This window comes from Denticeps clupeoides, chromosome 17, assembly GCF_900700375.1.
Source record: "Denticeps clupeoides chromosome 17, fDenClu1.1, whole genome shotgun sequence".
NCBI classification, from domain to species: domain Eukaryota; kingdom Metazoa; phylum Chordata; class Actinopteri; order Clupeiformes; family Denticipitidae; genus Denticeps; species Denticeps clupeoides.
Window position 1 is genome coordinate 10218508 of NC_041723.1, and position 10938 is coordinate 10229445.

Below are 10938 nucleotides of genomic sequence, written 5' to 3' on the forward strand. Positions count from 1 at the left end.
GCTCCCAGTTGGAACATATTATGGCACTCAGTTGTTAATTTTAATAATTTATTTTCAAAACTTTCACAAAGCATACTTTCATAAACACATCTTAATATATGTACAAAAATACAAATATATAAGGCACACATATAATAAAATAAGTTCACTAATGACTTATGGGATATTGAGGCTAGGGACTTAGATCATCGAACTGTTGAAGGTGAAAATGACTCTCAGTGTGACGGACCATCTCCCGGAGAGCCACAAACCCATAGATGGCCTACAGAGAGAGACAACACACAAATAAAATATTACAACATTTGGCAGATGGTCTTATAGAGCAACTTAGTCAACATAAAACAAGAAACTCAGCATTGGAATACTGAAAATAACCAAATATGGTTAGTTTAAAGTGGTCTGGCTTGAAATGCTCCCATATTCACATTTACGGCATTTATCAGAAGCCCTTATCCAGAGTGACTTACAGTCAGTAGTGACAGGGACAGTCCCCCTGGAGACACTCAGGGTTAAGTGTCTTGCTCAAGTGGGGTTTGAACCGGTGACATTGTGGCCTTCTGGTTCATAGTTGAGTGTGTCTCCCACTAGGCTACTACCACCCCATCCCACCCCACTACTAACACACTTACCTCTGCAAGTAGAAATAAGGCCAGTACTATATGAACTCCTCTTTCCAGTGGCATAATAAGAATTGCCTCGTTAAAAAGCAGAAATAATATTAATGGAAACTGCAACAAGAGACTCAGTAGCCAGAATCCAGCCAGTTCAGGAACCTGTAATGAATTTAAAGCAAACAAAGATTAACGCAAGGCTTAAACCACAACTGGGATGCTACTCTGAAGCAATACATCACTAAACCTACGCAGATTTTATTTCATTAAAAATGAAAGTGATACACAGCAAGCATGGTGCAAACAACGAAATGTGTCCTCTACTTTTAACCATCACCCTTAGTGAACAGTCACAGCCACATACTGCTTCCCGGGCGCCTGTCATGGCTGCCCACTGCTCACCATGGACGATGGTTAAAAGCAGAGACAAAGACAATCACTTCACTTTCTGCCATGGACTGCATTAAGGCAGGCATGGACAAGTTCATTTTGGCTTTCCAGGACCAGGCTGTTAAGGTTCCAGAATGTTTGAGTGATACGTACTCAAAAACGACCAGGTGATAAATATAATTAATTGTACACTGGTTCTAGGAGTGATCATGGTATGGTAAATACGTTTTAAAACCAGAGAGAAAAACTCTACTGCACCTTTTCTTGTAAGTTTCCGGCATGACCCAGGTACAGCCTGATAGCCTCTATTAGCGTCATTACAACTAGAACAGTGATGAGGATGAACTTGTAGTAGTCAGGAAGAGCCCCGTACTTCATTCAGAGGGGGAGAAAGACAATCGTATCACCTTCAAACGCAATCAAGCATCCGGGCGGTTATGGTAGTTTTAACCAACTCGATCGGAGACGATACCTTCAGGTGCAGCGTAACAACTTCACTGATCCACCACAGCGGGAAAAAACACGCGTTAAAGAACAGCGCCATTTGGAGGGGGAGACTCGAAACGACGTCGCTGTCTAAAAGCACAGGGGTTATCGCTTAATTAAACAGAGCGCCATGAGGCAATAAACTACCACAGGGCGTGCTGGCTAAGCAGCTAACTACCACAGTGTGTGTGCAAAGCGCCATGAGGCAATAAACTACCACAGGGCGTGCTGGCTAAGCAGCTAACTACTACAGGGCATGCTGGCTAAGCAGCTAACTACTACAGAGCCTCATGAGGCAATAAACTATCACAGAGCATACTGGCTAAGCAGCTAACTACCACAGTGTGTGCAAAGCGCCATGAGGCAATAAACTACCACAGGGCGTGCTGGCTAAGCAGCTAACTACCACAGTGTGTGTGCAAAGCGCCATGAGGCAATAAACTACCACAGGGCGTGCTGGCTAAGCAGCTAACTACTACAGAGCCTCATGAGGCAATAAACTACCACAGAGCATGCTGGCTAAGCAGCTAACTACCACAGTGTTTTGTGCAAAGCGCCATGAGGCAATAAACTACCACAGGGCGTGCTGGCTAAGCAGCTAACTACCACAGTGTGTGTGCAAAGCGCCATGAGGCAATAAACTACCACAGGGCGTGCTGGCTAAGCAGCTAACTACCAGTGTGTGTGCAAAAGCGCCATGAGGCAATAAACTACCACAGGGCGTGCAGGCTAAGCAGCTAACTACCACAGTGTGTGTGCAAAGCGCCATGAGGCAATAAACTACCACAGGGCGTGCTGGCTAAGCAGCTAACTACTACAGGGCATGCTGGCTAAGCAGCTAACTACTACAGAGCCTCATGAGGCAATAAACTATCACAGAGCATACTGGCTAAGCAGCTAACTACCACAGTGTGTGCAAAGCGCCATGAGGCAATAAACTACCACAGGGCGTGCTGGCTAAGCAGCTAACTACCACAGAGCGTGCAGAGCACCATGAGGCAATAAACTACCACAGAGCATGCTGGCTAAGAAGCTAACTTTCACAGCGTGTGCAAAGCGCCATATGGCAATAAACTACCACAGAGCGTGCTGGCTAAGCAGCTAACTAGTACAGAGCATCCTGGCTAAGCAGCTAACTCACGCAACAGTCATAATACCGAATCCTAAATAACCCAAAACTAGTATTACAGGCGCTGCATTGGCCGACATGTAATTATTTACCATGCACGGAGTCCAGACGGCCCATAAATAATCACAAGCTTGTACTAACACACACACACAACACAGTGGTAGTTATTGCCCTTTTTTGGCGAAATATCCTACAGATGGGACGTGGACGCTACGACGCTTACTCTTGCTGAGGGAACCGTCATGTTGTTCTCGGGTCGGCTGTGTGCGACTCGGGTTTACGAACACGGTCCTGGAGAAATCGCCGAGACGCCTCCTCACGGCCTCCGGCAGCTCCATGTTCGGGGAGAGGAGAGGAGAGGAGAGGCGCCTCCTCCCCGCACGCCGCGGACGAGTTCATACGACACTCCGACAGTGTTGGGTTTTTTTATTTAACAAGCATACAAAAAAAAAAAAAAACACAGCCTAATAACATTTACAGAAGAAATAAATAATGTTTTTTCCAGTCACAATTCGACATAACTCGTCGATAAAACTACGTCAGTGTTCCCCCTGCGGGAGAAATGACATGGTTTATTTGGTAATTCTGCTTAAGTAAGTTTGACCAGTTTAAGTTTCCTCACTGGTCACAACAGCTCTGGCCCGCAGGTTCCACCAGGTGACCAGTTTTCACTCTGGCCGCGCCAGTCGAGAGCGGCTTCGACCAGCTGAAGGTCATGCTGGACCAGCTTTTTTTTTGCAGAACACCATGGCGTTTGGTCTTATTGAGGTTGTATCAGGGTTTCAGGCACTGTAACGCCAGCGTTACAAGGTCCACTCGGAGTAAAGTCATGTGATGGACCTGTCATCATGGGATGGACCTGTCCATTGTGTTGTAGAACTGGAGGCAGGTTTTGTGCTGCAGGAGTTTCTGAGAGAGATGTCTGCTCCTCACCCCTTTGCCCAGTTCCATGCTCAAGTCTGAGTACCTGTACACAGTAGACAAGGCAGGACAAGTGTCCTCTTTTCATCGCAGACCACTGAGAACAGTGCTGAAAAAATACTTCCATTCTATTTTCAGATGGTTAAGATGGAGAACTAGCTAATTCGTCCAATTTACACAGTGGTCATACCAACTAAGACCAGCTTCGATCAGCAAGCTGTGCTTTTGTGCAAATCATGCTAGTCGTAAGATAAGATAAGAGTAGACTACCTGTGTGATATTTTCCAAAATGCCAAGGTGTTGAGAGCCATCAGCGTGGCCAGAATGAAGAAGAAAAACTCCAGGTTTCCATCACTCAGTGCATTGGGGAAGAAATTTCCTGTAACATTAAATGTTGCTCAAATTATTGTTATTGCTGAATTCTAACATTCTGAACATAAATGCAAGTGATCTTAGCCTGGAACTACCTCCAGAAATCAAATTCACCAGTTGGATGAGCAGTGCTCCCAGGAAGCAGCCTCCTCCATACGACAGGGTTAGGAAGTGCAGGGCGATGCCACGCAGACTTCTGGGAGTCAGGCAGAAAGAAATTAAAGAGCCTGCATGAGGGTGAAGAGAGGAGAGACAATGCATTCAGCTTTCAGGGAAAATTGTTCAGCACTGTAATATTCATGAGCATTTCTCCTACATGATGGGGTGACTAGCGCTTCTGCAACCCCTAGGAGGATGTACTGAGGAGTGAGCTGGAAGCAGGACATGGAGGACACATGGAGCACCTTTCCAGACAAAGCCTGCTCCACCAGGGGGTAGTCCTTCCTGTGGATCTCTGAGATCCCTGCTATCAGGACAGAGAGGGCCGCACAGGCGTGGCCTAAAGCTGCCAAGAAACGAATACAAATCTCAGGTTGCACGAGTGTCACGTGATTCACACGAAAAGGTCGCTTGAACGTTTGAGTTCTCACTTATTGCCTTGGCAGGTGAAAAGGGGCTTTTCTGCGCGGACAGACTGCAGCTGTTCACAAACTCCAGCAGTGGGGCCAGGACCAGGAGCGGCAAGATGCTGATCACGTTCATTGCAGCAATGGGCAGCAGGAAGGAGTCCAGTTTTAAATTGGAGTGCATGGTCTGCAGGTAGTAGCCTGAGGGGATCTGTTAAAAATTACAGTCAGTATTTAGTAGAGCAGGAATTTGTTTTTGGTGGCAACTTCTAAAGATCTGGGTGTATTTTTGCTTTATGTGCAGGGTTTACTGGATATGATGATTGCGCTAAGACCTTGTCATTGGCTTGCCTGTGTGACGCATGTTCGGTATAGAAGCTGGAGCCCGAAAAGAGGGAACAGTTTGGCCAGGATCTTGAAATTTTCGACGTGTGTTTCACTGTAGCGCCCTCCGTTGATCTCCTTGGCACGGTCTAACCAGTTGGTGATGTCTCCACTCAGGTGCCGATAGTGTAGACAGCACATCTTCAACGAGTTCAGAAACACACCCATCGTGGTGAGCAGTGAGCGACCTGTATATCAGATTCTGTAAATGTCCATCCTTGCCTGAAGCGTCTTGGTCTGATTAAATCTGTTTGGGTTGAGTGTACCTCTCTTTGGCTGGTAGGTGAGATTGTAGAGGCCCATGTTGATGGCAATGAGGGCCAGGAGAACTGAGGTGAAGGGGATGAGGAAGCCCAGGTTCTTGCCAACAGATTGCTGGATGTAGGCAATCCCCAAAAAGATGACCGCTGAATTTAGATTGACGAGCCAATAGAACCTGAAAATGAATATATATGTATATATTGACTTCTTTTAATATTTAAAATGTTATCATGTCTGTAGGATTTGTGAGCGTTACCAGTTGAAGAATGACAGAAGCTGATGTTGACCATAGCCCTGTAGGTCGTATGCCCCCATTGGGCAGAGGATGGCTCGGATACCCCCGATGCCCAGGGCAGTAGCCAGAAGCCCTGTGTAGAATAGGCAATGCTGTTCATGGTGTTCAAGGTGGTGCATGATGTTATGGGTGTCGATGTAGAAGTCCTCAAAAGGGAATGCCACCACCGGGAGTAGTGCTGTTCCTGGGGACAAAAGAAAAGGGGAATTAAACCAAACAGATTAAATATAAAAAACAACAACTGACTTGTCTATATTTGCCATACTCCGTCCAACAAGACCAAACATTCTCAAACCAGTGAAGATGTATGATGTATAAATGATGTATGATTTATTCAGTAAATTATTCTAATTTCTCTCAGTCAGAGTCACTGATACTCACCTTTGTTTGTGCCAGCAGTCCTGGCAGGACGTAGGTACTGTAGTGGGAAAAATGGGTATTTATGTGTGCATCTTGCTTATATTGGTGAATGCAATTCATTAACTGGTGAGAGGGTGGTAGTAGCCTTGTGGGTAACACACTTGCCTATGAGCCCGAAGACCACAAAGTGCCAGGTTCAAACCCCACTTACCCACATTGTTCATGCCTGAGCAAGACACTTAACCCTGAGTGGCTGGCAGGGGACTGTCCCTGTGACTAATGAGTTTAAAAGATGGTTTCATTCAGAGAATTCACCAGTTAAGGTCTGGTGAATTGTTTTTAAAAAGCTTGCCTCTCAACCGAAATACAAACTCTAAATCTGTTTATTGAGGGGAAATTCTACAATTATTTAATAGAATTGTAGTATTGCTTAAAAGTAACAGTAGTAGTAAATAGGAAGATGCCTTGTTTTTTTTTATTTAATTATAATGATTATAGTGTTATAACATGCTTGCCTCTGTGTGTTGGAGGCAAGCATAGTTTGTTGCAATGCTATGCAGTAAATTCAAAATAAATATATGTGTAGAAATAAGCTTACGTCCAAAATAAATGAATCATTTCTGCAGTAAAACTTTTTTTGCTCATGGTCCTTACCAAAGAAATGAAGAAAGGCACAAATATAAAGCACTTTGGTCCTCCCGAGGCACATCTCTGCAAACCAGCCCACCAAGACTGGGCTGAGGGTGCTGGCTCCCACAAAGCAGAGGTTTACTGCAGCCGCCTGGTGGTTGTCATAGCCCAGCTTTATGGTGCAGAAAAGGATCATGTTGCAGACAATTCCGAAGAAGGTGAAACGCTCACATAGCTCCACCAGCAGGATGCACACGATGACCTGAAGCTTCTTGCGGGAGTAGTGGCTCTTGCTTCGTGGCCGGGCCATGGCGCTAGGCTTCCGTGCGATAGTGACTCTCTGGAGGAACAGTCCTTCCTGCCATGTGTGGAGGTCTGAGACCACCATGCTGCCCTACAGCACTAAAGTCCCCGTCTGTGAGGGTTTGTAAAGGCCCTTCCTGCTGCACACTAACGAACCCAGGGCCAATTTCTCACTGTGCTGCAGGAATTCTAGCACACTTTGCGGTGATCAAAGGGTCAAAGGCACCCAGACGTGCAAAGACATCCCTATGAGGTCTCAGCTGCTGTTGCTCTGCTCTATTTGCTGCCTGGTGCTCCTTCTTTATGTGTGACTGTGGTCAGACGTGACTATTTATGGGCTCTTAATGGCACCTCATAAATATTGCCATCGGAGCGATGAGAGTGACCAAGGAGAGTGACTTAGGAGGTCCCTATGACATATTTGCTATATTAGTTTTCTAGGAACTTTGTAGATTCGTAATTCTGTGAAAACAAAGTGCTTATAAAGAACATCCTGAGACATTTTGACAGGATATAGATATTATATGCAAATTAGTGATGTATATAGCCAGATATTAAATCTACACAGAAGTGTAAATGTAAAGGTAGCAAAGGCAGTAACCACACGTGTCTGTCACACGTATTGTCCTGTGTGTGCCTTTAAACTGGCTAACCCCAGAGACCGGGTAAACAAAGACACGTGTGGCCCAGAATTATCTTGCCGTCAGACCCTGCTGAGGAAGGTGTGACTCCAGGAGGCGTCACAAGCGTGACTTGCACACCATTTCACAAAAATATAAAACCTGTCAGTGATAGGAGGGCACATTCAAGTTAATTAAACTGAAGACCATGAGGGACTTCCAAGGAATTTTGCACTCTTCTGTTGAAGACACACGGGCAGACCCAAGATAAACAGGTCTCTTTTAAAGGGCCACTGCTGCAATTAGAAGGGGCGTGTGAAGTGTGAGCTGTGTCTTGTGTGTCCGACTGCTGAGCTTTTATTTCACCTTATCTGACACAAATACATTTTGCATGAAAGCAGTAAGAACCAGACTTTTATGGCCTTTATATTATTATGATATAATGATCTTTTTTTTCTTACACTTCCAGAACAAATAATACATTTAATGAGTGTAATAAATGGTTGTGGATGCCACAATGAATTTATGGAGTCATTGAGTTTTCACCGGCTCAATTCCAGATGACATCATGTGCTTTGTACTTCAGTTCTGCATGGTTGCGACGAGGGTGTGATGAGGGTGTTTCAGCCTGAGCTCCCCAATTCTGAGCATTAGAATAGACCACACCGGTGGTGCCGGCCAGCCTCAATGGAGCTCAATGGCAGCAGAACTCCAGTGAGCAGGTTGAAAGGGAGGAAGGGGATCGGCAGTGCCGAGTGAATGTTTTCTCTGTGTGGCGCATCAGTGAATGAGCCACCGCTCTTGTTGCCATGGATTCCACTCACACTTGGGGATGGCAGACACAATATGTTTTAATCTGGTGGCTGAATGTTTTTAGGCACCATAAACTTTGAATGCTTCGCAATACAAGTAAACTTTTCTCTCTTTGTATTATATATCTCAAATATGACAAAATTGATATGAACACCTTAAGGGATTATACTGTTTTTTGAGTTATCAAATGAGTGTGCGGTGCTATTTAATATTGTCTGGCTTGCGTTTCCATGAGTCGTTATCACTAGAGGGCGCTATAGGCTTCTAGTCACTAGTTGTTGGCTTTTGAATACGTTTTTTAAGCAGAATTTTAAGATCATATTTTAGATTATGTATCCTGTGCTGTTTAAATTGTTTCAAAGCAATTATTTGTCACGCCTAATATAAAGTAGAGAATTACGGTGAAAAGGACCATACTTGCTAAATTAACATTTTCTGTGTTAGTGTTGTTATGGATATTATCTTGGTTACATTATGATTAACTGATACTAGGAGATTTTTCTTTCTTTCTTTCTAAGCATGAATAATTAAGGCAAATTGGTAAAGGTCATGAATTATTAAAGGATAAGCCACTGTCTTCTGGGGTTTGGTTGTGATTACAAATAATTTGTCTGACACCAATGCAACATGAGCTCCAGTTCATAGGTCAGTTGACATACTGCAGCCTGACAGAGGTTACTTGTACAATGATGAATGTTCAGGTTAAATGGTTTAATTAGCTTCAGATATTGACAAGAGGATGCCCCGAGCATGATATTTGTTCTGGTTCAAAGTTAAGTCAAAGTAATTTAAATGTCATTTCGGCCATATGGAAGTATACAGGGAGAGGAACTTGGGAGTGTGTGAGACGTGCACATAGTGACAATTCGACAGGACAATACACTCAAACATAGACAACAGTGCAAAAAAGTGTACCAGACAGTGTGGTTAAATTTAGAGAACAGCTCAAACGTATACAGCACTCAAAAATACAACATTTACATTTACAGCATTTATCAGACGGCCTTATCCAGAGCGACTTACAATCAGTAGTTACAGGGACAGTCCCCCTGGAGCAACTCGGGGTTAAGTGTCTTGCTCAGGGACACAATGGTAGTCAGTGGGATTTGAACCTGGGACTTCTGGTTCATAGGCGAGTGTCTAACCCACTAGGCCACTACCACCCTTTTACAACAGTGCAATAGAGAAGACACTGGGCGAAGCGGCAATAATGTTTGACTTGGAAATATCCCAGTGACGGAAAAGTGCAAGAGACATTCAGAGGGGTTAATTGGGGTACATTTACACATTCAGTGGTTAAATGGTATTGGGGCAGTGGTGGCCTAGCAGGTAAGGAAGCGGACCTCTAAAATTAAGGTTGTGCCAAGGTGCACACACTGCTCCCTGGGTGCCAACTGCACACTAATGGGTTAAATGCAGAGGAGACGTTTTGTTGTGTTGTAGTGTATCACAATGACACTTTCACTCAATTCCAGACAAATTTGTCATCAAAAACCTACTAAGGCGAAAAATGAATGCAGGGTACTTGTATGTGAAATATTTGTCAAATGTGTCCTAAAAAAGCCAAGTGACCAAATGAGTCATGCCAAGACCTGCCATAAGTACAATATGCATATTGCAATATATTAAACTCAGTAATATATTAAACTGTGCTTAAGTTATGAAGAATTAAACAGACGTATGACGTATGATGTCAGATCACCAGTCGTAGTAATGGCTGGAATAGTGGAAAAAGGCCAGGGTGGAATTGGCATTTTTGTATGCCATTAAAAAACCAGTCCACAGAGATGTACAGGGCAAGGGGATTAGGCCGGTTCCCTCTGTTATGTACATTCACATGCTTTCTCTCACACTGGAAAACCTGCCATTGATGCCACGCTGCCCCGGGGTGTTAAGCTGCTGGGGTGCTAAAAGGGCTGTTGTACACAGGCACAATGGGACTCCTGCAGATCAGACTGGGGATGTGATAAGGGAGCTAATGTACCCTGTCACTCCGGGCACTGGGTGCACAGATACAGGGCCGAAGGTGAACGTTTATTTTTTCAGACTACCACTGTAGCACTCTGTAAAGGCCAAATCTCTTTTTGTAATAATACTATACAAATACAATGTTATAAAATAAGTTAAATGACATTAATTGCTAATAACTAAAATAAAAAATAATTAATTAAGGCCTGTGAACTATTGGCCATGAAAAGGTTTTACTAGAATCAAACTAGATATTCTTAAATGTGCTCATTGAAAAATCCCAATCAAGGGCATCATGCATGTTCCTTGTAGGTGTACTCAAGGTCCTTTCACAGCACCCTGGTGCTCTCCATAAAATATTTTGAGAGTGTCGAAGGAGAGACGGCAATCTGGGCAATTTGTGAGCCATGGGCGGAGGAGGAATGCCATTGAATTTGGACTTTTTTTGATGCACATTTGGGCTCTTTTGTGTGAGCGCTGAGGAAGTCCATTGTGAGGTGGGACACCCTGAGAAAAAGGGGCTCTCTGGGCCATTGTGTCCCAGCGCTTCTGCTCGGGCTCACACCGCTGAATGGGTGAATGCCATCGGAAACAGCAGTCCATGAGCAAGACAATGCCGCCACGGGACTTTGAAGATTAAAAAGGCCAGGAGTGGACAATTAAAAAATACCAGCAAATTATAAGAATTGTGCATTCAATTTGTGTGTGTGTTTTAGGGGGACCTGGATGCTCACCTGTTGCTAGGAAACCTGTTGCTGCACTCCTGGCATGATTTCCGCCGACATTTGTCTTTAATTGGAGAAATCTTGCATATAGGAAACCCCGTCAT

General features: G+C 44.3%; 2 protein-coding genes across 2 annotated transcripts; both read right to left on the reverse strand.

Moving 5' to 3' along the window:
- Window positions 1–31: 31 nt before the first annotated feature.
- On the reverse strand, window positions 32–3034 carry tmem17 (transmembrane protein 17). The gene is made up of 5 exons (XM_028959285.1): window positions 2840–3034; window positions 1474–1577; window positions 1260–1373; window positions 630–773; window positions 32–262 (listed from the first exon to the last, which is right to left on the reverse strand). The coding sequence occupies exons 1-5, from the start codon at window positions 2952–2954 to the stop codon at window positions 173–175; spliced, it is 567 nt and encodes a 188-aa protein (XP_028815118.1). The 5' UTR covers window positions 2955–3034; the 3' UTR covers window positions 32–172.
- Window positions 3035–3462: 428 nt separating this feature from the next.
- Window positions 3463–10938, reverse strand: slc15a5 (solute carrier family 15 member 5). The gene is made up of 11 exons (XM_028958777.1): window positions 10844–10938; window positions 6637–6799; window positions 6430–6556; window positions 5377–5599; window positions 5126–5295; window positions 4827–5047; window positions 4500–4686; window positions 4226–4414; window positions 4005–4136; window positions 3808–3916; window positions 3463–3583 (listed from the first exon to the last, which is right to left on the reverse strand). Exons 1-11 carry the CDS (start codon window positions 10936–10938, stop codon window positions 3463–3465), a joined length of 1737 nt encoding a protein of 578 aa, XP_028814610.1.